This window comes from Aspergillus sydowii, assembly GCF_001890705.1.
Source record: "Aspergillus sydowii CBS 593.65 unplaced genomic scaffold ASPSYscaffold_6, whole genome shotgun sequence".
Classification (NCBI taxonomy): Eukaryota; Fungi; Ascomycota; class Eurotiomycetes; order Eurotiales; family Aspergillaceae; genus Aspergillus; species Aspergillus sydowii.
In genome coordinates this window covers 518215-543434 of record NW_024467864.1, presented here as the reverse complement: position 1 = coordinate 543434, position 25220 = coordinate 518215, and the positions used below count along the sequence as shown (strand labels likewise).

Genomic DNA, 25220 nt, shown 5'->3' with positions numbered 1-25220 from the left:
AGGTCTCTGTGAAGACTGGAGGAAGTCAAGGTAGGCGGCATTCGAATAATGGCTGGGCTATCCAAATGCGCTGGCTTGAGGTTTGCTCGTATTCTCAGACACCCCAGTCGCACACAGCAAGGATCACTCAAAAGCGGATTTCGAATCTCGAAATCGCTCGCAAGAATGGCACCCGAGTTCTCGCGTCAGCGCTCGTGTTGTTCATGTTGACGCGCTCCGTCGGTTCTAGGCCCCTGCCAATTCCCCAGGTTCGCTCTCCCCGTCTAAGATAGCATTTCACTGCTCCAACCTTCTGTGGATTATGACTTATAATTCTATGGATAAACGGACAGGAGGGTGAACAATCCAGGTAAGTTTATTGTCGATATACATTTCTCTCTTCGGCATATTCTTTTGGCTGCCCAATGCTGACAAGGCTGCAACTTGGGTCTTCCCCTAATGGGGAATATAACCGACACCGGGCTTGGTTTGACTTTACCGCTGTTTGGCTCAATACGGAGCACATGTCCGTGGAACAGACCTCCTTGGAGCCTTCAACCCTGGGATATGCTCGCCTTGCATCAGAGCGGAAACTCATACTCAGCACGGTTAGGTAATATGTATCCAGAAATCACATCTCGAGTTACACAGAGAGCAAGGAAGAACACTATTCAAGAGCAGAGAACCAGTTCAAAAAATCCGTCCAACAGAACGAATCATGATCCGCAAAAGCAGGCGAGCCGCCGCAATCACGCCATTGAACACTGAGTAGAAGCCTCACCTCCAGTGCAGCGGCTGCAGAGCGTCACAATTTCGGAACTGTCGGACTGGCCGCGTCTAAGCGTCAGGACCAAAATAAAACAGGGGGTAGCAGAATAAGCAACTACAATTTCTTTCTTTTCGCCTCCGGATAAATCTGACAGCCTCGATCCCTCACGCTGGATAACTGACCGTCTGAGACTGATGCTGACTGTATGTTTGTACTTTGTATTCGTCGTATAATTCTCCAGAGCAATACGGTATTGTAATAAAGGCTCCACCAGGGCGTCTCGGCTGGTACAGCGACCGTCCATACATATACGACCACACCCTGAGCAGTGAGGGACTTCGCGGAGAGCCCAAACACTATCTGATCAGACCCTGGGTGCCTGCCCCTTCTGGAAAGGAAAACAGCCTCTCGGCAGTATTATGAAGAGTAGATAGTTAATACGACGAGGAATAATTATTCTGTGGTGAATGAATCAAGCGCCCAGATTGGTATCATGGCGATTCTCGGTCGGCGCCAAGTGGGGCTGACCCTCCAAAGCGCTGGCTGGTGTTGAGTGAAGTTGATTCACAGGTGCTCCGGTACAAATTCTCCATCGTCCGCCCCTTCTCGTCGCTGCGGCTTTCTCTCTCTGCTCCCTCTCGTTGGTCATCCAGCCTCCAGTCCTTGCGTTCCTCCAGTCATCGACTCTGTCCTCCTGCCCGCACTTTGCCCATTGGCCTTGCTCCTTTTTCTTTTTTTCCTACTCGCTCGCCGCTGGCCACCCCTTAAGAGCCCTGATATTCCGTCGTCCAACCGCATCATTGCTTGCCTTCCCACCCAATCTGCTGTCCCTCGTCGTGATTGATCACTTGTCGGCGACCTGGCCATTTTCCACGGTTTGCGGTCGAATCACCATCTTCAGGTACGTCCCAATACACCCATCGTGCTCCCCCCTTACTCAAACCACCGTGCTCTTGTGTATTTTTGTTCTTGTGCTCCAATATCGCACACCTTAATTTGTCCGTGCCCAATCCCGTTGCATGCTGTCTCCCTCGAGGTCTTTCCCAGCAAATCCCATCACTTTCCACCATCTATCCTGTGTCTGCATTCCCCAGGTGCTCGGCTGCATTCTCTCGTTGGTTTCCAAACCATCGGTTGTTTTCCTTCCACAAATCATATCACTTTGGCTTCATCCCTGAACCTTCCATCCTCCACATTACCGCCGACTGTCTTGTTACTCGCGCGTGCCGTTGCCCGCCTTTATCGCGGACCCAAACCGGCGAGACTGACATCAGCGGCAGCCCACTGTCGCGCAACGAGCAGTGCTTTGGTTGGCACAATTCGCGCCGTCGGTCGAATTGGCTCCAGCGACAAGGAGAAGTGTACGCTTTTGCCGCGTTGTTTGACCATTTCCCATCGTTTTCAATCACTCCTACCCATTGCATGAAATAATCGCACGTCAAAAAGTCGCTCACCCACCACGGCTGGAGGGTCAGTGCTGACTACTTGGCTTCCACCGCGGCCCGGGAAGACCGCGACTGCGACTGTGATCCCAACCATCTTCCCCCCTTCCCATCACACTCAGACAGCATTACAATCTGAGAACCCTGGTCTGCATATTCTTTGAAATATTGCAGAGAAAATCCACCTTTTTTTCCACTTTATTTTCTATTGGCACATCCTCTTGTCATCGTGCATGTGGAAACCTGAGTTTGTCCTGCTGCACTGTTATGTTTTCTGTCGCGTCCCGCTTTGCGACCCAATCACCACGCGTCAACCTTCATAGTCCTCGAGCTGCTTCTGACATACCTCTTCAACTAGGCGTTGAATAGTTCTGAACTGGTGCAGTCCCTATTCTGTGCATCTGCGCGCAGTCTTTTAAGATTGACAAAATTACCCTGGTTGGGTGGTGCGTCGAATTGTGACGAGGTATGTCATCGGCCGCATCATGATTCCCGCTTGCCAACGCATACATTCCCTCAGCCCTGGAGAAACTAAACCGCGACAACCTTGGTCTTTCCCATTCCCCGCCACCCCTTCCCATGCTCCTCATCATGACAGCGCCCAAATCAAGTGCCAAAAATAAAACTTTATGTAGACAAGGCCGCTGACGATCCTTTACAGGTGCACTCGTTGGACAAGCCCTTTGAAGGCGGACTCTGACATCAATATTCGCGAAGTCTGCGGTTTCCCTGCGGACTGCATCGGGATCAGCACAGCGCCTCTGCGGACACGCTGTTTGCACCGCCTCAGATCTTTGTTTCCTGCCGTGTCTCCGCCTCGTACGGACCGCCGCCTGGCAGCCTAACAGATTCAAAATCTGGACGAGGTAGCCTGCCACCTGTGGTCTCAGATAAAACTGTGTAGCTCCCAATTCCCCGCTCTTTGCCTGCGGCAATAAGCAGTAGTGCGTTTCTATCAAGCGATCGCGCTTTGCCTGACAACACATCGAGTACGAGCCCAGGCGAGGGCATCCTGGCTAGCTGCATCCGAGCCCAACCACGTTACACTTGGAGCTGAATGTAAAAGAAAAAAGGCGGACCCTCCGAAGGATCTAGTTAGAAGTGGTTCTGTGAAACCAGCATCTCCTCAAGCTGATCTCATTGACTCTGAGAGTTGAAAAGCTGAGGACGGACAAAAAGGAACCAAAGGTAAGCGCCCAAGTCAAGCGCCCTCCGTTCCCATTCAACCCCACCAATTGATCCAGTGACCTCTCGGTGCTGCGCTCCAAATCCACTAGCTGACCAAAGTCTGCAGTCTTTGCACATTTGATCTACAAATCATAAGTTACAAGCAGCGCCTGCTCTGTAACTGCCCCTCAGCTTGACCGATAATCTCAAGTCTACCGATTTCATATCCTATCATACCGTTCTAACTCCTTTGCCTCTCTATCTTACTGGAACATCTATCGACCAATCATCTACCTTCACGGCAATCACTTGTCCTGGTTGGCGGGTTCCTGACATCAACAGAAGGTCGCTGATCATAACAACCAAGGAACGTGACAAGCGCGTTCCTCCCTCCGCAATTTCACAATGGAATACTCTCCACAATATCAACAACAACATGGCCAACATCCTGGCCACCCATCTTCTCATATGGCAGGTCCCTATCAGCCAACACCGCAAAACCCGGGGTCTGTGGGGTCGATGACTTCTCCAACCAATCCTCAAGCTCACATGCAACAAGCGCATCCCACACATCAGGCATCGCCGGTTGTCCCGTCACAATCGCATTATCAACAGGCACAAAATGCGCCGGGCCCGATGCATCAACAAATGAATTTTCCCCAATCATACGGCGTCACAGCGGCCATGCAACCGCAACCGTACGGCATATCCCCAACCCAGGCTGCTGCCATGGCCACAGCGGCCGCGTCGGGACAGTTCTATCCCGTGCACGGCGATTCAATGGCTGGTCAGATGCAACAGGGCCCGCGCGGCTCACCGCGCATGGCAGGAGTACCGGTGAAAACTGACAGGAATCCCCGATCACCTCCTCAAATGCCTGGGCAGATACCACCCATGGGTACGCAGGTACCGCTGCCTCCCGCCGCCCAGATGCAGCAACGTCGCATGAGCCATGTGGGTAGCCCACACGTGCAGAATGCGCAGCCTGTTCTCAATCACGTCGGTCGACCTTCGGTACCTCCTCCAATGCCTCCTCCCCAACACCCCGTTCAGCAGACGCAAGCGTCACCCGACATGGTTCCCAGTGGTGCGGAGGAGTCTCCGTTGTACGTGAACGCAAAACAATTCCATCGGATTCTGAAGCGGAGGGTTGCCCGACAGAAATTAGAAGAGCAGCTACGACTTACCTCTAAAGGTCGCAAGCCGTATCTCCATGAGTCACGCCACAATCATGCGATGCGCCGTCCCCGCGGCCCAGGTGGTCGATTCCTTACGGCAGATGAGGTCGCGGCTATGGAGAAAAAGGGCGTCGGTTTAGGCCAGGAGAACGCAGATCCAAATGCGTCAAAATCGTTGAGTGACAGCTCGCCTTCGTCTCAGAAACGCAAGGCAAGTGATGGGAACAACGATAATTCTAACTCAGCTAAGAAAGCAAAGACCGGTGTGCGAAAGGCCAGTACCAATGCTGACGAAAGTGAGCCCGAATCCGGCGCGCCTTCAGATGAGGATGGTTGAACAATGTGATTAAGATTGTTGATTCTGGCATACCCCTGTGGATGAATACCCATGGAGGAAGTTTGTATTTTCTTCCTTTTTTTCTTGTTTTCCCTCGTTTTTCTTATGTCTGTTTATATTGTCATGCTGGTATGAGGTCCGATATCACTTTCTCCATGATTTTGAGCTTGTCAGGATTGCATGTATGATGTGTTCATGTTTTTGCTTTTCTTTCTTATTTTCTCTTCTTAGCGTGGTGGATGAGCTTGATTTCCTGGATGGGTGACATAGCCGATACCCCTATCAGTTCTCTGTACCGAACCTCAATTGAGCTGGCTCGGAATTGAAACACAGATATGCCACTGATATTATGTTTTGTTTCTATTCCCCACGGGCGTCCTTAGATGCTAACACCGCGTCGTATCTTCTTCCCTAACCACCCACCATCCTATTTGACTTTTTTTTCCCCTTCCCATGAGTTGTGTTTCGATGGCTTTATTGAAGCATAGAGGGGTTTGGTCCCCTTGTGGGTAAATGTCTTTTGGTCTTAGGGGTCCTTGTTTTTTGGTTCTCATCCTCGTGCTTGGGTGATGGCGGATAGTTGGTGGCAGAAAAGCCTTGCGGCTATGGTGAAATTGATACTCTTTAATTCTGGCGTCTTTTTCTCCTTACGGAATGTTCTCTGTGTTGCTATGATTCCCAAAAGATTCCCCCTTCACTACACCATTGTGTACAAATATTGAAATATGGTTCTGCTATACCTGTGCTGGGTGCAATGAGCAGTGGTCCAGTAGTTCTGTTTTATATATGGAGTGAAATCAGGCTTCGTTGATTATAATAAGCCCAATTAATCAGTGGGTGAGTATACTGGATATATATATATCGAAGCGCACTGTGTACCATTTCGTATGGAGATTGCGTAGCATTATTAGTTACCGATATTATATCAAACAGGCATCATGAAAACCCATATTATTATTTTACTTATGATTGTCTACTGTGAAGCTCAACATCCGTTCTCAATGTAGTGATTCGAAGACATGTTTGGCTGCCAGATAATGTGACACCGGTAAGCTCTCTCCAAATGATTACATAATTGACCGGGGTCGGCATACACTAATCCCGATTGAGTCTAGTTTCCTTCAGCTCCGGCCTCCCGTCTGGCACTTGTGAGTGATTCTCTCCGAGAGCCTTGCTCTTTGAGACCTCTCCCTCTTCCAACCTTATCACTCCATCTGACCTCGTCGGACTGGACATCTCTAGAGGTTGATTCGATACCGTTATCATCTATTTAAAGGCTTCTTGTAGGTTGCCTGCCTTTGCTCATATCCTCTCATTGCGTTCACTCCATCACCGTCTACCCGCTCTTGTCTCTTCCCTTCCCTGACAGATATTCTTGCTCTCTGCCAACAAACCCTTCAAGCCTTTATCTATCTTAATTCCTCTACTTTCCAATTATCTTCACTCGCTGTTCTTCCTCTTAACCGCCCCCTCTTTCCGAGCCTCTTTGGACTTGTCTGTGCATCATTGCACCACCCCTGGAAATCGCGACATCTGGACTCCTGTCATTTTGTCCTCATATAATTGCTCTCCTTCTGGCTACTCAAAAGCCCTCTGCCTCTTTATCACCTCATTTCTTCTTTCTGCCTCCCGCGATGGGCAACTTTTCAAGATATTTTTCTACCGCTCTGCGGTCGTCGCTCTTCCTTTCATCCACCCATTCCCTGCACCCGTCAGCGCTCAGATGAACACAGTCTATCAAACGATTCTCTTCAGGACATCCTCTAATTTTGGTGGTATCAGGTTCTAGCTTATAACCATCCCGTTGTCTCCTGTCATCGATAACACAACATTCGCTACGCTCCGTCTCTTACTTCTTTCGGACTCCTTATCGCCAACCTCCGCATAACACTTCGGACCTGCGGCCTTGCTCGTGCAGCTATTTGCGATTGACGCCTGGCATTGGTGTCCCGTTCTTGCCGTCAATGGATTCGTATGATACTTACGGTTCCCCAGGTAGGGGCCGTGAAACAAGCGACCCTTATGGGTCCAGGGCGTCAATGGATTCATATAGGCGCAGATCTCCTGGTGAGTTGCTGTCTCCATATTGCGCCTGACTAGCCTTGGTTAACCGATTTGATATAGCATCTCAGGATCGGCGGCGTGGACGTGGCCGATCGCGCTCTCCTGTAATGATCGATCGGTACGAGCCTTCCGATCGCAGACCATCTAGGGACGATTACTATTCCGCGTCGCGCGAACATACTGCTCGAGAACGTGAAGATCGCCGTCGCCCTCCTTCGCCCATTCCAGCCAATATCGACCGTTATGTACCCGGACAAGACGGGGGAAAGCGGGCAATCCCGCCTAACCCGTTACCAAATCCTCTAACCCTTGATTTCCAAGTCGGGTTCAATTGGTTTGCCGAATGGTGGCGGGCTGAGCAGTCTATAAAAGAAGAAAAAGAACGCGTAAAACACGGCGGGCGCCGCCCATCCGATCGTGTGAAGGGAGAACGCGAGGCGCGTGAAGACCGGGATAGAGAGAGGGCTCAGATCCAGGCGGCCTACGATACCTATAAGGTGGATCTCCAGATCAAGATGGCGAGGACATTCGTTCAACAGCACAAGAATGAGGAATGGTTTAGAGAGCGATACGTTCCTGAAGTACGGGATCCGCTTCGACGGATGCTCATGGACTTTCGGGTAGGCGCCTATCAGCAGTGGGAGCGTGATCTCGAAAGTGGCCTCTTTGATGAATTCACTCTGGAGGGCATCTACAAGAGCGAAAGTGACGGTGCCGGTGGTGTGATTGAGAAGGAGGAAGGGGAGACGACAGCTGTGGGGGAGACCCTCGGTGTGTTGGATTTGCTTCCAGCGAGGGGTGGAGATCTGCGTGACGAAGCCTTATCTCAACCGGCATTGCTTATCAAAACGTTGGCACCGAATGTAAGCCGTCATAAAATCGAGGATTTTTGCAAGGAACATCTCGGCGAACAGGATGGTGGGTTCAAATGGCTCAGTCTAAGCGATCCGAACCCCTCGAAGAAGTATCATCGGATGGGATGGATCATGCTCCACCCCGCTGATGACATTGCGGTTGTGGAGAGAGGAGATGGAAGAGAAGAAGAGGGCGAAGAGATGGACCAAGATAACGTCGCCAATGGGTCAGGGACTGTCACCGTTGCTGAAAAGGCTCTCGAGGCGACCAATGACAAGACGATACATGACCCTGTTCATGGGGACTTTGTCTGCCATGTCGGTGTCCATGCTCCACCATCTCAGCTTAGAAAGAAGGCGCTGTGGGATCTCTTCTCTTCACCTGACCGGGTTGAGCGTGACCTGGAACTGGCTGGGCGACTAGTCTCGAAACTTGACTCTGAAATGGGTCGCGGCGTCGATGGCTATGCCAAGGTTGAAGACCGGGTTGAAGAACTACGCGGAAAAGGTTGGCTTCAGACGCCCGTTACTGGCCCTGTCAGTGTCAAGAAAAGAAAACCCGATTTTGATACCGACGATGTTGATGAAGGTGAGGCGGAGGAGGGGGAGGAGCAAGAAGAATGGGCGGATGACGAAATCGATGACGAGGAACTTTTGGCGAAGAAAAAGAAATTGGACTTGATGGTGGAATATCTCCGCAGGGTTTATAACTTTTGCTTCTTCTGCGTTTTTGAGTGCGACTCGATTCATGAGCTGACGCGGAAATGCCCTGGTGGACACCTTCGCCGTCCGCGAACTGGCCTTACGACACAGTCAAAGGCTGTTGCTAGAGCCAGTGCTCTCGGACAACCTTTCCCCGTTAAGAAGAAAGATCCTAGCGAGGAGGGGGAGGAGCAAGCTCCGGCCCCAAGCGAGAAAGAGAAACGCTCTCAGCGGTTCAGCTCAAAGTCGGAACAGCAGCTCCAGCGCGCGTTCAACTGGGTCAAGACATTCGAGGACAAGCTCCTTCAAATTCTTGAACCGGAGAATGTGGACATTGTCAAGATTGGTGGAAAGTCTGTTGACGAAGCCTTGGAGGAAGAATTGTCCAAGCATGTCAAACAGGAGGATGAGTCCAAATACCGGTGCAAGGTACCTGACTGCTCCAAGTTGTTTAAGGCAGATCACTTTTGGCGTAAGCATATTGAGAAGAGACATGCGGATTGGTACGAACGTATCAAAAGTGATGTAAGTTTATAATGTTCCCGGCCCGGTCAATGCCCCCAAAAACTAATATCACCCTGGCAGCTCACCTTGGTGAACGCTTATGTTCTTGATCCTGCACGCATTGCGCCCTCGCGATCTGATGCTAATAGCAACGGCCACTTCCCGCTCAATTCGGGCCAAAACCAGACTGGTACACCTCGCGGATTCAGCTTGGCGGCGATGCCCCCTTACCTCGCCAATGGACCAAACGTTCCACCAGGTTTCCAAGGAGTGCCCGGGGGCCTGCCGGGATTCATGGGACTCGGCAACCAGTCCTGGGCTGCGAATAGCATGGCTGGCGGCGACCACCCTGGCCTACACCAACCTGGCGTTATGCGCCGTGGTGGGGGTCGCTTCAACAGCCGATCTGGGCCTTATGATCGACGTGGGAATCGGCATGGACCTCAGGGCGTCGGCCGCATGAGCCCAGGACGTGGTATGCTGCCCTCTGGCCGTTTGTCAGCAGCCGCAGGCGCTCCCTACATCCCTGCTGGCCATCCTGCCGCTGCGGCCTTTGCTGGAGCCGCAGGTTTCCCTGACGCTGCCCAACAGGCAATGGGACCGCGTGAGGCCGTTCAAGGCCGTAGCCTGAAGAGCTATGAGGATCTTGACGCAGTCGGCGGTGCTGGAAGCGGCGAGTTGAACTACTAATAAATTGCACATGCGGGCCAAATAACCTTGAGCTCTCCTCCACTTAACTTTCCAATCAGCGTCAACATGGGGACTGATATCTATTTTCCTCATTAAGCACAGCACTCTTTGCATCTTGGGACCGGCATCCAACTTTTTGTTTTCCTTCTACTTTTTGTACTTTCCCTCTCCATTCAGTCAAGGCTTGTTGGCGGCTTTTCTCTCGGCGCGTAAAAGAGCACTACTCCTCGCTTTTCCTTCATTGATCCTCGCTTGCTGTCCCTTGAAAATTGTTTCACACATGACCACATTTTCCCTCCATTTGCCAAACAGATTTGTTGTAACCATATCTTCGCGCATGGGTCTTCATCTTTCCTTCTCCCGCCCTGGGCTCGCAATATGCCGTCGTTTGATCTGGGATTTGAATGTACCATAGGCTTCTTTGTTTATCATACTAGCACTTACAGTATCTTGCAAAATCGGGCTAATGGAGTTTTTATACTACTGATTTGTGCCTAAATATTCAAGGTATGCTGATGCGAGCCAAAAAAAAAAAAAAAAAAAAAAAAAAATTCCGTACCCATAATATTTTTGGCGTATATATAGATTTTCAAGCTAACGAGTGTCGGATGCAATACACTTACGGCATCTGGATAACGACTTCACCACGGGCATCATGCCACTGAGCACCCATTTTGCGGACCTGCCGTTCGCTGGCGAGGAAGAGTAGGAGGTATATATGACGGGCGATCTCGCCCCATGTGAAGACCTTTAGGGACAGTAATTGTTGGGCTTTGACGGAGCCTGTAGATTCGGGGTGCCCCTCTGCTTCTTTTGACGAGGAAGTATTATTATTCCCCTCGTCATCTTCGGCCTCGAGAATACACCATACGCCCCATCCGGCCCGGCCTTCCTTTATGAAATCAGAAAGGAAGGTCCAGAATCTGGAGAAGAGAGACATGTCCCAGGGTGCGGGTGCGAAGGTATTTGCCGCCGGAGCGTTGGTGTTATCTTGACCCGAAGGAATGAGATTCAGGCGAAGATACCAGTGTCCTCGTTCAAGGATGTCGAGATTTCTGGTTTGTGCTGCGGGCCTGTATGTCCGAGGAGATTTGAGACGTGCTGTCAACATCTCGAGTGTTGGTGTGATGTGTGTAGTGAAAGGAGATGTAGATATTGGGGGAGGGGGTGGTTTTATTTCTAAGGGAAGGAGGAAGTGTATAGTAGGGCACTTTGGTTTTGCTATAGTGTTTGTTGACTGTGGCTGCTTTTCCTCACTGACCGTGTCTGGGGCGACAATAAGGCTGGTATGTGCAGTTATGGTGTTGCGATGCCCTACGCTTCCAGCTTGCCTTTCATCATGTTGGAGATGGTCAAGGGCTTGTGGAGAAGAATCCACCCGACGCCGTTTGGAAGGGGTATATGAGGAGCATTGAGGTGGTTCCGGATAGAGCGTCAGACATTCTGTGTCGACAGCTGGTTGAGGCTGGGAGTCGGGGATAACACTTAGAGGGGTCTCAAGCGAGTCCTTCTGAGCACCAGGTTGCGTTGGGAGCCGGTGTGAAGGGAGCGGTGACACGCGAGGTGGTAAATTAATAGTGTCCACTCCCCCCAGAAATGGTGATGTGCCTGGATGGGGGGAAGAAGGACAGGAATCTGTTTCGCCTGGGCGAAGTGTGATAGTCTCACGTGAGCGAGTTTGAAAGTTCAAGATGGCGTCGACTTGAGCACGATAGCGAGCATCATCGACGGCGCCACTGGGCGCAGAGATGTGGACGAGGATTTCTGATTTGTCCATGCGCGGGCCTTGTCCATCCTAGCGGGTAATCAGTATATAGTGTATGGACCCATGGGGTGCTTTGTGGATGGTTTGTTGAAGAGGGGACGTGGTCGAGTCGAGGCCGGAAAGAAAAGCGGGAAAAAGCACATATGAGGCTATGGTAGGTTGAGGGGCGTGACTTCCTAATTAGGAGCGCCGAGTGCCTGAGGCCGGCGATCACCAGCAATAGTTCTTTGTAGTCCAAATCTTGTCAAGGTCTCACCCACAATATGATTAATTCACGATTCAGGGCTCGGCTCGCAGCCATCGAGGCCAGGAACGATTTACTAACGATCTCATCCTGAGGGTCTGAGCTCATGCTCATCCCGCGTGTTTGGCTCGGCTCATCCCGCTGTAAGGAATCGCTCTCTTGGCTCATTTACCTCGAGAGTGCGGCATGCGTGCTTATTTGGTCCGCGGATGTTCGCTCAAGATCCGCTTTCTTAGTGATTTGGAATTTACTTCCATGCGACTGCGATGATCATCCGCGCAGGTTTTGACTTCCAAGTTCCAACTTGCCAACCCAAGTCTTGGTCTCATGTCATGATCCCCTGGCTTGGTTGGCGCCCTGTTTATCCAGGAACGCGGAGAGATTGGTTGATCCGAGGAGCCTCTCCCACACATCGAGGCACTGATCAACATTATTCACGACGTTGTGTGAATTTTGAACTGTACTGGTCGGAATGGAAGGCATTGTGACTGAAATGTTCTACTCTGATGCAGACCTCTGTTGACCATTTGACGGGAGTTGCCAAAAGCCAAATACAGAGCGTGACTGCTCCACCTGCTATACTGACTGAGTTAGCGAGTCTCCATTTGGCAATTCGTCCCTTCAATCTCCCAATCTCAGTAATGACTGACAGGTGCTAGCCTCAAGATGGTTATCGCGCCCCGATAGCATCCCGCTCGTGAGACTAGTGTCGATGCACCCAAAATATTATCGACTCTGTTGTTGAGGGCGGCGCATCGTCTTTGCATTAATCCAAGGACGACTGTGGCTCGCGAGGACGGAAGGAACGCATCTGCGGGTGCAGGGCGATTGAGGGTATCCAGTGCTGCGCCCTTGACCGTTGGAAACCGGTGGCAGGAATGACGCTCCGGGTGCATTAGCCTCGTTTATATCTAGCGTGGAATCCAAAGCCAGGGTATCCTGGTTTGTGGAAACGACGGCGGCGACCTGGTGGACTCGAGAGATGAGAGATCTCCAAAATCACGGAACTAGACAGGACGAATTCCAAATGCGGGCTCCCCCTGGGCCCCTGGTTATAATGCCAGAACGCCGCTTGGAATTCGAGTATTGGGTTACACAAGGTTCCGCCGCCGCAGAGATGTCGAATCTTGGGTCATCGACATATTCATCCTCTGGTCAGTGGCGCCGTTTAAGCCGTTCCCGAGAACGAGAGGTCCTCTGGTGGAGACTGGAGCCTATAGCCGCGAGCCACCGTCATCGACTACCCAAATAGTCATGAACTCAAGAAGACACAGGGTCGGATTATGATAGCCGACAGGGCTTCATCTGCTGCAGGCCAATGGATGGCCCACTACTTGCCTCCCAGTCAGTCCCGGGGAGAAAAAGGAGTTTTGCGTAATTTGTGGTACCTCTCTGGGCTTCTGGACTCTGGAGCCAGTCAAGGGAATAGAGTTTGTGGTTCTTTTGCCCTCCCAGTCTTAAAATCCAACCGGATGTCGTAACTCGTGACTCGTGAGGTATGATTGCTCGTTTTTGAGCATGCATGACCAGTCTCCGGACACTCTCCACACAGATGTCTTGAGTACTTCCCTTCTTTATAACAACATCAATGGGAATTGATACTTGAGCACAGGCAAAGTCTCAGTCTCAGTCTCAGGAGCTCCTCGTTACGTATTTCATTTCGTCCATTCTTCTTGTTGATCCTAGGCCGAGACGGCGAGACGAAATCGCTATTCTCCACGGGGTGATCTGGACCCAGAAGTCGAAGCACATATTCCGTCAGATCGTCTGGCGTCTGGGTGTTCTTCACTTTTCCTTCGCACATTTTGCCTTGAACTTGTGCTAGAGATAACTTGGGCATACTTTTTGCTTTCTCATTACTATATCTGACTTTAATTCTTTTTTCTTCTCGTCAGTCCGTCCTCTCACGCTACTGACTAGTGGGCGGGAAGAAGGATCAAACCTGCCCAAATCGTTGCTAGCGAAGCCATCTCATCGAAATTGTATCGAAGCCAGCCTACTGGGTCTTGAAGAACGGCCCAGGAACCAATAATTCAGTGCTTTGCCGCGCATCTGGATGGACTTCGGGGTAACAAGTTGACCCGCTTGGCTGAATGTTCGATCATTATAACGCGGCTTGTCTTCCTGGTTCCAGCCGGATCTTAGCTCTTCAACAACGATTACCTACCCTCGTCTTCCCCTCGACTTTGGACACCCGATCAGCCATTTTTCAAGCCCCTCCCCTCGCTGAGAGATTTGACACTCGCTTTAGGCCACCACCAGGAACGGTCGCACATCTACGTCGGTTGCCGCTTTTACTTTTTTGTTACTGTGGTCCGTGAAGGGGAAAAAGGACCGTGTCCTGACCTAGCGGGTGCGTATCTCAATAATCAATCCCTGACGCTTGGACAAAGGAACCCACATGTTTCAGGAGCATTTTATTTTGAGGCTGACAATGCTTTTGGTCTGAAGAGTATCGCATCTATCGATTATTAGTTTATTGAATATCGCGCCAGTCCCCGTATTGTTATCTTCGCCTGCACCTTCATCTTTTGTCGCGGACTCCCCGGTCGCATTCCACTTTTTCTTTCTCTCAGTTACCTACAACACCGGGGTCATGACTTCAATTAGTAGTGGTCCCATACCCTTGGACTTGGACGCAATGGATGCAATGAATCGGCAAAGTTTAGGGCAGAGTGCTTCACCTGGTAAGCCGGAACGCCACCTGTTGAGCCACCTTGAGGAATGGAGCATACCACGGGAATGCAAGGATGGGCGGTACACCCATCAAAAGATGGATACCTTACTGGCGATGGTTGCTCCAGCGCTTTTGTCGTTTGATGGAACCTAGTGGATGATGCCGTATCCCTTGCATGACTGGATTCCGCTATTTTCCTTCCCGTGGCCGTTCTTGATCGATGTCAAATTGCTAACTTCATCTTGTGACAGCTCAAGAGTCACCTAGTATGAGGGGCTCTGTAAGTACGGACTTTTTCAAGTTCTTTAGTGGTGGTGGAAATCAGAATAAGAAGACCACTCGAGGTTCGTTCCGTCTTTTTTTCGAAGTATGTATTATGGGCTAACTTGGCTTAGATGGGCAACCCGCCAAACGAAGAGGACCAAAACCCGATAGCAAGCCGGCTCTTACGAGACGACAAGAGTTGAACCGCCAGGCGCAGAGGTAGGATTTTTATCGTATTCCCCAGACCAATGCTCATAAATTACCACCAGGACACATCGTGAACGGAAGGAACAATATATCCGAGCCTTAGAGAGTGAAGTCGCGCGATTACGAGAAGCATATACCCAAGAGATTTCGGCTGCCAATCTTGCTGTTCATCAACACCGTGAAATGATCAGTTCTGTATCCGAGGAAAACAACATGTTAAAGGAAATACTTGCGACACACAACATCAACTTCGAGGCTGAATTGGAACGCCGCAAGGCTGAGCGTCCAATGCCAGGATTTCAGTCCAGCCCCGTTGCTGCCGGAAGCGTTGGATCACAGACGGGCATGGCTTCGATGACTGCCCATACCTACAGTACACCGCCGACGACAGTGTCTTCAGGGATGAGCCCCAAAGCGAATGCGATGGAAAATGTAGATTTTTCGTCTGCACCAGACGTTGGATCAAATAGCCAGGCGGTCGCCGCAATGCCGTGCGATGCGCTCGCGGCCATCGACCGGCGCCCGGCTGCTGGTGGTGGGGGTATCTTTGAAGACAATCCCCAACTTCAAGTTGACTTTATCTTGGCGTAAGTTTTTTTTAACAAAACTTTCCGTTTACACATGGTCGGTGCTGACTTTGAACTAGGTTGGAATCACCGTGTCGAGAACATACGGATTACCTTTGCCGCCGGTCTATCACTGAAGCTGAAGATGAAGACATGCCATTCTCTGGACACGCGCTGATGGCTACGTGTCCACCACCGAGCTACATCGCCAACACGACGAACGAACAAGTATACCCACACAAAACTTACGACCTGCCACATGCCAACCTGTCAACTCTCCTTAATCTCAGTCGCCAGCTAGTAACGGAAGGGCAAGTCACACCGATCATGGCACTTCAGGCTTTAAAGAGCCACGATATGTATACCAGATTGACGCGGGATGATGTGAAGTTGATTATGGACACTCTCGAAAACAAGGTGCGCTGTTACGGCTTCGGAGCGGTGCTCGAGGACTTTGAACTCATGGACTGCTTTAGCAGCGTCCTTGGCTCGAAGTTTGAGGGCGCCTGCTCACAGCCTACCGACGACATGTATTCATGATTGCTTCATTCCACGTTCTAATTTGGCTTTATCTTTGCCATTAATATCCGAAGAAGGCTGTATATATATATATAAAGCTCTGGGAGCATTGTTCTTCTGCCTTTCGATAACTATCTATATCCCCTTCCCATTTTTACTGTATTCCCCGTGAGGGACTATATACCAATTTTAGATGAGAATCGGACCGTATTCAGGATATCACGTACAGATTTCAAATCAGTACCAAGTCGTAATTAATCTCTCTCAACACTAACAGCAATACCACCAACACCAACACCAACACCGCCCTCTAACCACCCAAGCACATCCCTCACCCCTTCCCCAGCGCGTATCCTCCCCACAACCTCTCTTACCAGGTCCAACGATCCACCCCGCAAAGCCGCATACACAGCCTCCAGCGCCTCCTCTTCCTGTTCATCCCGGATGTACATCCCACTAGATGTACTCGTGGACGCACCAGAGCCGAATCCAGCAGCGCCAGCCCCGGTCTTCGCTAACTGGTTTTGCAGTTTATTCCGTGTCGCCCGAAGCTCTGCAATTAGGTCTGCTTGCGCGATTGCTTCGCGCTCCTCCATTGTCGTGGCGTATGTGCATTCTGACTCTGTTTTACGAGCTATGCATGCGCTGCATGGGGAGGCGCGGTTGCACTGGTTTTTTTCGTCAATATATATACCAGCATGCATTTTGTAAAAAAAAAAAGAACAAAGATCAAGCATGGAAAAGACATGATGTAGGTAGCGAAGGGAAAAGAGTTTAAATACCTTGACCTTTCGTATGCGACATGCCGCACAGGAAGTTATGGGGCGGGGTTTTGATGGCTTGTCGCCGCAGTCCCGTTGGCTCTCCTTGTCGGTGTCCGGGGATGGGGTGGAATTGGGGCTTGGGTTTAATGTGAGGGTGACGAGATTTGAATCTGTGGATACTGGGGCCATTTCCCGCTTTGACTCTGAGCGAGAGATTGACTAGTATTAAAGATATGGTTGGGGTAAGGAGAGGTGCGACTTTTTGTCGAAAGTCAGGTGGGGATAGCCGTTGGGTTTCTAACGGTCCAGATCGAGATCGAGATGCCATGCATGCAGTCTTGGCCTTGGCTGCTAAGCGAATTACATACGAGTCAGATACACTAGTAGTACTTGGTGAGAGCGCCTGACAGGTCATTGTGATGGATCTTAACTAATATACACTTTAATCAAGATTGGTTTCAACTTGTCTCGGTCATTATGTTTCATCCTTCGTGATGTCTTGCTTGCACCTGGGCGGACGGGTAAGAACTCCGCCTCCGCCTCGTATTGTATGACCAGCATACCTTTGCCACGACGCATACATCATATCTTGGCCAGTTTCCTAAGCGCAGCCGGTCAAGACGCTGAGTGTGTGCCTGGGATTTAGTTATCGAGTTTGCCCTCGAGCCATTTCGCAGCATCACCAGTGTTCATGGTGTAGGTAAAGTGCGCGGCGGTAACGATCAACGTGCCATCGCAAACGAGGTCTCCAACAGCACAGTAGATCTTGATCTTATCCTCGGGGAAGTTCTTGATCTTCCCGCCATCCTGCTTCTTGCGGGTGTCGCCGAAGAGTACCACGCCCTTGATCATGTCTTTGATCTCGTCCGAGAGGTCAGGGATCGCGCCGTGCATGACAGCTGTTCCTTGACTGTAATTTGAATACGTGAGTAAATAATCGTGATAAAGAGACATATATGGGATATTTGAGGAATGTACCTGTATCCACCAGCCACGATCTGGGTATCAGGGCAATTGGAAGCAGCCATCTCGAACAGACTTTGGGCTTCCTTGATGGCCGCACTGGACGTTCCCTGGGGCAAGGCATTCTCGGCCAGCCCGGCAGTGTATTTAGGTCCAACACCCTGGCAAGCTACATCTCCAGATTTCTTGAGGTTATTGCAGACTGCGGGACCAGTCGATATGCCCAGAAGACCCGGCTCAGTGGAGGCACGGGCAAAGATAAAGGTGACGGGCTGGCATTCGCCGTTGCGAAGGTCGTTGCCACTACTTCCGAGAACTGTATCTCAGTGAGTGACTCAATACTATGGTGCTTGATTGGATAGATGACATACGCTGGCGCACATCAAGATCCACAGGGCTGGCCATGGACAAGCCGACAAGGGCAGCGAGGGACAGAAGTTTGAGGTGCATAGTGACTTAAGGCTTATAAAGAATGTTTAGAAGAGAGTGTATGAGTGACAATGAGTGACAATGTCTGAGATGAGCTCCAGTCAGGCCTGCTGTGGTCTCCATTGTTTCTGTGAGTGTCTACCTCCCTTATATAGCTTGCGCCGTATCCCTACCTCGGCGACAAGGCTCAACAGATTTGCCGAGTCGAGTATCATTCCCATGTCTCAATCTGTGGCTGGGACACCCCTAGCGCCCACGAGCCATGGGATTGGGGAAGATGGGTTGTTTGGAGATATTGGAAAACAAATCTTGAAACATTGGATTTGAACGCTTCACAATGCCGAACCTCGGCCAAGACACTTTTTGATCAATGTTGGGCCCCAAAAGATGGAGTATGAGGTAATTGTTTCTAGTAACTGTTTTGACAAGTCATCGTGGTTCTCTTTAGAGACACTACTCCGAGCGTCATCCGACGTGATTCTGGAGAACGAACGTTCGGAAACTGGGACCGTCTCAACTCTAAACAACCGGCGGAGCTTGGCAAGTCGAGCCTTGCTCGTGGCTATGGCTTTCAAACACGGCGTTTGAGTCATTCGATTTCACCAGTTAGGGCTGCGTATGTCTAAGCGCATGATTGGCTCGGGTAATCCCAAAAATTGGTGATGGTTGTATACTCCGGGAAGGCAGCCGGATGAGGTTGTGAGACCGAACCTGGAAGTGCTAGACTGTACCACTGCCGGATTCCCTGATGAAGCGAGGTAAAAGGCTCAAGGGCAGGCCAATATTAAAGAGACAGGCCTTTATCTTTGATTCGAGATATCAATTGCCGGAACGAGGTCAAGGCCGAGGGATCGGATCCAGGTTCGTGCAGCTAATTTGGGACCGGCAGATATCACAATATTGTTTTAATTTGATTAATGAAATCCCTTGACCCTGTACTTGAAGACTTGAGGTGTCGAATCACTCCTCGTCTTCTTGTTGGACCTAGTGCGCTTGGCAGAGAGGTTTGCATCCTCTTGAAACACCGGGTACCGCGGCAGGATACACGAACTCCCAAACTGGCAATATTGACATTTTTCAATTGCCCAATTGTAAGAGGCTACTTCTGTCCCAGGCACTACCTCGGCGATGAGTTTCATTGGAAAGATAAGGGATTCCAGCCCTATACCCAGAAGATGGTACAATACCGAGCTATTGGGTTGGAAAATTGGAGATTAGAGCGGCCCCATACGGAGACGGAATTTGGAAGGTCCTCCATTCTTCAGCTTTTCGTGGCGGTCACCTGCGGAAACACCATCCCGATGTACCCTCCTGTAGTCAATGTGGTTTGTTTTGGCCCTTGCCATCTGAACCGTAGACCCAAATCATCTTCACCATCCTACTTTGAGACGCACCAGGCAGGATATGCCATCCGCACTAGCTGGGTGGGATTATTACGACAAAGGGAGAGGGGATGAGACGGAGATAGTGTAACGCGGTAGTATTACGGCTATAGTATACAGATTACATGAGAGTCAGCCGGCTTGTTCATGAATTTGTAGATGACTAGGGTATACCTATAAATTGGATGCTTCTGTGGAGCACTCCCAACTACCTTATTCCGTCCAAGTGCATTGATGTACATTTGATTTTTCAACTAGGTGATGGTGGTTTTGTTGGCTGATGCCCTTTCTGTGGCTCCGTTGCATAGTCGCCGAATCTGGGTTTCGACCATGGCCGGGAGTGTCCAATATTTGGGGATCATCCGCTCTGTTTAGGCATTGAGACTCTTTTGAGAAGGGGACACTTGTATACGATGAGCGTAGTCGTGATGTGGTTGTGGGAGTAGAATGGGTGAAAAAACTCGGGAAGAGGGGGGATGGATACTCTGCCAGGTGAGATAAAGCGCCTAGCCGTATCAGAGGGTGAAATGCTTGTCAACTGCAGTTTACCTACAAGGAGTGCCAATGCGGAAGAACTAGCAACCTACGCAAGAATAGTGCTATGATATGTGACCCAAAATTTCGTCAGATAGACTCGTGATCTAGTACTTTTTGAATATGCACATGAAAAACAGTTAGAAACATGATATCTCATATCTTTCGCGCAACAAAAACACGCTCATTACTTCATGCCTCCTCCTCCTCCTCAGCCTTAGTCTCCTGCTGCTCCTCCTCGGCCTCCTCGTCTTCCTCGAATGTAGTGGCAGGAACGCTGTACAGGCGGAGAACAGGGCGGTTGGGGTCCTTGACCAAGATGTACTTGTTGACCGTGTCCTCATCATCGCCTGCGTCAAGGGCGCGGATACGGTCGACGATCGTGCGGACAATACCCCATCCATTTCCAAGGTTAAGGTTCATTTGTGCAGCGAACTCACGGGGCTTGTATCCCGCAACACCCAAGACAACGTGGCCGGCAGCAGAGCGGGGGTTAGTACGAGACACGAAACCGAGCTTCATACCGTCGGCCTTGGCAAGGATGGCCTGCGTGGTCCAGCGGGCAAGCTTGCAGCTGTTGTTCTTCATCTCAGTGGCGATGACGGCACCGCGTTGAGAGTAAAGCTTGCTACGCCAGTCGAGGGACCCACCGGAGCCCTGGGCCTTGCTGTCAAACTCGTTGAGAGCCTTGATGATCAATTGCTGGTCTTCACCACCAGTGGGGTTCTTGAGCACGCCGTCAACCTCGGCACGGACGATCATATTGAGAGGCTCCTCATCACCCTCCAGGGAAAGGTTGAAGCGGCGATACTTGTAACCCTTCGAGGCAAGAGGCTCGGTCTCTTCGTCGGCGTTGTAGAAGGGGTTGGGGTTACTGAATTCAACCTTTGCGCTGTTAGACTCCGTAACGGTCTGAAGGGCAAAGTTGTGGTTGATGAATGTGGCTTCCATGGCGAGGGCGCTGGGAGTGTTGATAGACTCCTGCTTGCCAGAGGATTCGGCGGCCTCCAGGGGAGCATCAGCGGCGTTCTCGTTGACAGTAACTAGATCCAACGATGCGCCCTCGCGCTTGTCGAAGTAGATCTTGTTACCCTGGTGGACGATGACAATATCCCACGAGTACACACTGCGGGGAGCGCACATGAGCAAGGAGAGGATGTCGGAGGTAGCGAAGATGGTGGCCTCGTTCTTTTCGGCCAATTCCTGGATGACGGGATCTTGCGAAGTGGTGACGTTGTATGCAGCTCGGTCAAGAGACTGCAGGCGACGCTCGGCGTTCTTGACAGGGGCCTTGTCGTATGAACGGTCCCAGTAGTAGAGGAAACCGTACTTGTCGATATCCTCACCATCAGGTGCCTGCAGGTTCAGCTTAGACAGGCGGTTGAAGTCCACCTCCTCCAGCATTGACCAATCTGGGCGAATATTGACCGATGGCTCACGGGTCCTCTGCGGCTTGTCGTAGTCCTTCCATCCGAAGCGGCGACCCCGATTGCCGCGGCCACCACGGTTATCGTAGTAGCGGTCACCACCTTGGCCACGACCGGCACCAACACGCTGGAAGCCAGCACGGCCTCCCCTCTGTCCAACACCGCCGCGCTGGCCACGGCCACGGAAGACGGTGCCACCGCCCCGACCGAAAGTACGCTTTCCGGAAGTGCGAGTGTTGTCAACGACGGAGAAAGACGATTCATCTTCGGCAACCTGGACGGCGAACAGGCTAGAGGAACCGGCACCATAAACTTGTTGATCTGAATTGAAACTTGCATTAGAAATGACTTTTAAGAGATGGTACTGGTTTGTCAGTTCCATACCTCTGTAGTTGCGGTTGTATGCTTGACGACCGCCACGGTCACGGTCCTTGGAGTCCGCAGTCCAATCAGCCATACGGCCTAGCTTGTCTCCCTTGGAGAAAGGAGCGTATGGGACTCCCTCGAGCATGTTGTCCGTCGCGGTGGCAGGACCCCAGGTGTCCTCTGCGGGGAGGGCCGCCACGATGTCTGCGATAGAGATGGGGGCCATGGTGTTCAGATACTTGGGATAACCACAAGAAATGAAAGAAATGAAGATGACCTAAACGTCTAAAGAGCTCCCCACGAACCGAGGTAGCCTATAAAATTCTGGAGACGGTGAGCTCGCAGGCGGCGGGATATTGAGATTGCAGGAAAGGCAATTTTTTGTGTCGCGAGTGGGTGTGTGGCTGGTGGGCTTGGCACACCGCCTTGCACCGCCACACGACCGGGCTGTATGGGAGTAGAGCTTCATGTTGAATTATTATCTACAGCTTCCTTGAAACACTGTCAGGAGAAGAGAAACAGGGTAACTTTACTGTGGCTCAATTGACCACGATCTTGCAACATCCATTTTCAATTTTGCTGACCTGGCTCCGGATGCTCCCATTCCAGAAACCTTTCTGGTCAACCGACCAAACAGTGTTTGAATTCAATGCTCTCGATAGCACTCGTTCAATTATGCAACTCCATTTACGTAAATATCTCAAATATCTCATATCTACCAAGGGTCTGAGAAAAAGAAAGGATTTTTGTGTCGACAGATCTTATGCGCCTTAACAGATACCCAGGAACACGGAAGTTAACCACAGTCGGCCAAGAAACCATGATTATGAACGTCTATCAGATGCTCTTGGTTTCTGGGATGCGCCCACACCCAGCATGGTTAGGGCTGAATACAATTTGGAATTCAGATATGATGTTCCGTCGACAGCGATCCTGTCGCGGTTAACGAGAAATGATCTCAAAGTTATCAGTCTGGTCTTGGGTCAGCCACACTTCCCAAGTTTTCGGGATCGCAACTTATCAGTTTTTATTTCTCAGAGGGATGAGTTTATCTGTATCTTCCCCGTTTTAGGGCCGTGCTCCGCATTTATCGTACGGTCATCTTGCATTTTACTGGCGGAGATGGGTTCGTTTCTTTTCCTAGAACACTTTAGCCTTGCATGATCATCAATACTCCAGAGCCCGGGATGATTACTTCGGAATTGCGTTGATTTGACCCAGGGACCGCATGCAATCCGTGCTGATTGTTGACTGCTGACACAGGAGATCTCTAGTCCAATTGTCGATCCGGTTTGGTACTCGACGAGTCTGTGCATTTGGATGAGGGTCCACTGATAAGAGTCTCGCGGTTCACAGGCTGAATGGAGTTGTTCGCCTTACACCACCTGCGAACTATCGGTTTTTGTGACGACAACCTCTTTATCAGCCTCTAAGCGAGCCTTTGGTGCCTCGGTCTCGGTATGCTCCATCGCTCTCTGGGGCTTCTGGTTCATCCGAACCCGCTCCCAAGACTGCTTTGGGAGATTATCCACCGAATCATGGCGAACCCATCCATATCAGTCCCATCCAAGAATGATCGATCAATTGCGGATCTTCCATTCCCGTTGTTCGCTTCGAGATCGTTCATGCGGTCTGCAGGAGAATGATCAGCCTACCGCCAAGACCCATCTCTCAGGGCCCTATCCTGGAACCGTGAGATTGATTTTCCTCAGTCTCTCGGAATTACGCGGGCATAAACACTCTTCGCCCGCCATTCCTTGGAACAATGCGACTGTCTTATCTACGTGGATATGGATCTGCAATCGATCTCCTGATTTAGAATGCAAGGACTTTCCGAACTACTCTGTACATTGGGGTTTGGTTTCCATCTTGAAGTGTATACCGAGGGGTTCCTTTGAGCGACCAGGGATCCGAGATAATGTTCCTGGGGTATTGAAACTATTGGCAACTCAGCTCTGCTTTTTCAGGAAGGGTACGTGATGATCAGATAAGACCTCTATAGACCTGCATTGAATCTTGTCGTAGGCATCCTCAACCAGCATATATATAGGTCTTAGAGTTCCCACCCAAAGAGACTTGAATTCCAGCAGCACAATCTCAATACTAAAAGTTACTCACTGGCCAAAATCTTACCAAAACGCCCTTACGTGTCCTTGCTTTACTAAATCTAACCGTCAAAATGAAGTCCACCACTGTTCTCTCGATCTTCGCTGTTGCCGGCTCTGCTATGGCCACTGCCCTCCCTGCCACCGACGGCGACCTCACCGAGCAGCTCACTGCCCAAGTCCACGAGGCTGCTCGCCAGATTGAGGCAGCCAAACTCGAGAAGAGGGACACCAGCAACTGCATTGATCCTATTCTATGCTGTGGCACCCTCACCACTCCTCTTGACCCCACCGTCGACCCCATTCTCGAGGGGCTGGGTATTGACGCCGCCAATATCGTTGGCTCCATCGGCCTTCTTTGTATGTCTTGATATGTGCATGAGTAGGGAGCTACCCTTGTCCTTTTAGTTTACTAACTTTGATAGGCCACGCCTACGACCACTCTTGCACCACCGCCCCCCAGTGCTGCACTGAGGTCAACCTCTTGGTAAGTCCTAAGCCCTAGTAAATATCTGACATTCAACTAACATAGCATAGGGTGGTACACTTGCTCTTGGCTGCAGCTCTCTCTAAACGCTTGATTGTTGGGTTCTTGCATCGTGCTGGTGACGGCGCAGTTATGTATAACTACTAACACTACCGGTATGGGTCAGGGTGGGAATGATGGATATGGTGCTTTTAATTACTACTCGGCGGCTGCGGCCTGTGTAGACACTTCTACTTACTTACACTCTTTAATGCACCTTGACATTCGGATGACTGGATTTCTGTATGCAGACTGCATCTCCATTAGATTTAATGTCCATTTGCGGAACATACCTCGTTTTAACGAACGCATTTAGTCTGAGAATGTGAAACATCCTTATATTCAAGGTGGAATATTTACCAAGTGCGCACTTTCATAGGCACGTTTGGATTTATACGAATTATGAAGTAGTTAGGTTGGTGAGGGGTTAGCAAACACTTATACTTTGTCGCCGTTGTCATGAACTAATGACATAAATAGCATACTGGGCCGTCGCAGAGATATTAACAAAAAATCAAAACAAAATAGTAATCTCAAGTCCAATGAGCATTGACCAGAAAAACGATTTTCAAGACTATTCGTTGACAGCTGCATTGACCATGTCATTCATGACGGCTCTCCGCTTTGCGGTTGCTGGGGCAGAATCCAAAACAAACGAAGCGATAAGAAAAAGTGGCGGTTCAACCCACAATCACCCCAGAAATTCCTGCTTTTGACACGATCGTCATCTTTTTCAACTACAGACGATAGACGACTAGATGAGAGATTTATGCATAGACTTTTCGCCCACCCTAGA

The 25220-nt window shown here is 50.5% G+C and overlaps 10 protein-coding genes across 10 annotated transcripts; 6 read left to right on the top strand and 4 right to left on the bottom strand.

Annotated features, from left to right (window-relative positions):
• The first annotated feature begins 3522 nt into the window (after positions 1 to 3522).
• On the top strand, positions 3523 to 5065 carry hapB (transcription activator HAP2). The gene is made up of 2 exons (XM_040839749.1): positions 3523 to 4746; positions 4795 to 5065. The coding sequence occupies exons 1-2, from the start codon at positions 3763 to 3765 to the stop codon at positions 4870 to 4872; spliced, it is 1062 nt and encodes a 353-aa protein (XP_040701799.1). The 5' UTR covers positions 3523 to 3762; the 3' UTR covers positions 4873 to 5065.
• Positions 5066 to 6836: 1771 nt separating this feature from the next.
• On the top strand, positions 6837 to 9686 carry ASPSYDRAFT_153624 (putative arsenite resistance protein Ars2; the record flags this gene model as incomplete). Its single annotated transcript, XM_040842305.1, has 3 exons — positions 6837 to 6939; positions 6997 to 9017; positions 9078 to 9686. 3 exons carry the CDS (start codon positions 6837 to 6839, stop codon positions 9684 to 9686), a joined length of 2733 nt encoding a protein of 910 aa, XP_040701798.1.
• A 534-nt stretch (positions 9687 to 10220) lies between these two features.
• ASPSYDRAFT_45967 (uncharacterized protein) lies at positions 10221 to 11480 on the bottom strand. The gene has a single exon (XM_040847139.1). The coding sequence runs from the start codon at positions 11461 to 11463 to the stop codon at positions 10306 to 10308; it is 1158 nt and encodes a 385-aa protein (XP_040701797.1). The 5' UTR covers positions 11464 to 11480; the 3' UTR covers positions 10221 to 10305.
• A 2808-nt stretch (positions 11481 to 14288) lies between these two features.
• On the top strand, positions 14289 to 16104 carry flbB (the record flags this gene model as incomplete). The annotated part of the gene is made up of 5 exons (XM_040847138.1): positions 14289 to 14382; positions 14624 to 14716; positions 14768 to 14855; positions 14906 to 15430; positions 15490 to 16104. 5 exons carry the CDS (start codon positions 14292 to 14294, stop codon positions 15947 to 15949), a joined length of 1257 nt encoding a protein of 418 aa, XP_040701796.1. The 3' UTR covers positions 15950 to 16104.
• Positions 16105 to 16155: 51 nt separating this feature from the next.
• ASPSYDRAFT_45963 (uncharacterized protein) lies at positions 16156 to 16619 on the bottom strand. Its single transcript, XM_040847137.1, has one exon. The coding sequence runs from the start codon at positions 16522 to 16524 to the stop codon at positions 16183 to 16185; it is 342 nt and encodes a 113-aa protein (XP_040701795.1). The 5' UTR covers positions 16525 to 16619; the 3' UTR covers positions 16156 to 16182.
• A 715-nt stretch (positions 16620 to 17334) lies between these two features.
• On the bottom strand, positions 17335 to 18105 carry ASPSYDRAFT_90176 (cutinase family protein; the record flags this gene model as incomplete). Its single annotated transcript, XM_040852295.1, has 3 exons — positions 17335 to 17602; positions 17671 to 17971; positions 18027 to 18105. 3 exons carry the CDS (start codon positions 18103 to 18105, stop codon positions 17335 to 17337), a joined length of 648 nt encoding a protein of 215 aa, XP_040701794.1.
• Positions 17888 to 18718, top strand: ASPSYDRAFT_45961 (uncharacterized protein). The gene has a single exon (XM_040847136.1). The coding sequence runs from the start codon at positions 18166 to 18168 to the stop codon at positions 18409 to 18411; it is 246 nt and encodes an 81-aa protein (XP_040701793.1). The 5' UTR covers positions 17888 to 18165; the 3' UTR covers positions 18412 to 18718.
• A 119-nt stretch (positions 18719 to 18837) lies between these two features.
• Positions 18838 to 19636, top strand: ASPSYDRAFT_1020088 (uncharacterized protein). The gene has a single exon (XM_040839748.1). The coding sequence runs from the start codon at positions 19002 to 19004 to the stop codon at positions 19539 to 19541; it is 540 nt and encodes a 179-aa protein (XP_040701792.1). The 5' UTR covers positions 18838 to 19001; the 3' UTR covers positions 19542 to 19636.
• Positions 19637 to 20192: 556 nt separating this feature from the next.
• On the bottom strand, positions 20193 to 22019 carry ASPSYDRAFT_153033 (eukaryotic translation initiation factor 3 subunit D; the record flags this gene model as incomplete). The annotated part of the gene is made up of 2 exons (XM_040842249.1): positions 20193 to 21748; positions 21812 to 22019. 2 exons carry the CDS (start codon positions 22017 to 22019, stop codon positions 20193 to 20195), a joined length of 1764 nt encoding a protein of 587 aa, XP_040701791.1.
• A 1953-nt stretch (positions 22020 to 23972) lies between these two features.
• ASPSYDRAFT_90174 (hydrophobin family protein) lies at positions 23973 to 24471 on the top strand (the record flags this gene model as incomplete). The annotated part of the gene is made up of 3 exons (XM_040852294.1): positions 23973 to 24258; positions 24324 to 24385; positions 24436 to 24471. 3 exons carry the CDS (start codon positions 23973 to 23975, stop codon positions 24469 to 24471), a joined length of 384 nt encoding a protein of 127 aa, XP_040701790.1.
• Positions 24472 to 25220: the final 749 nt, after the last annotated feature.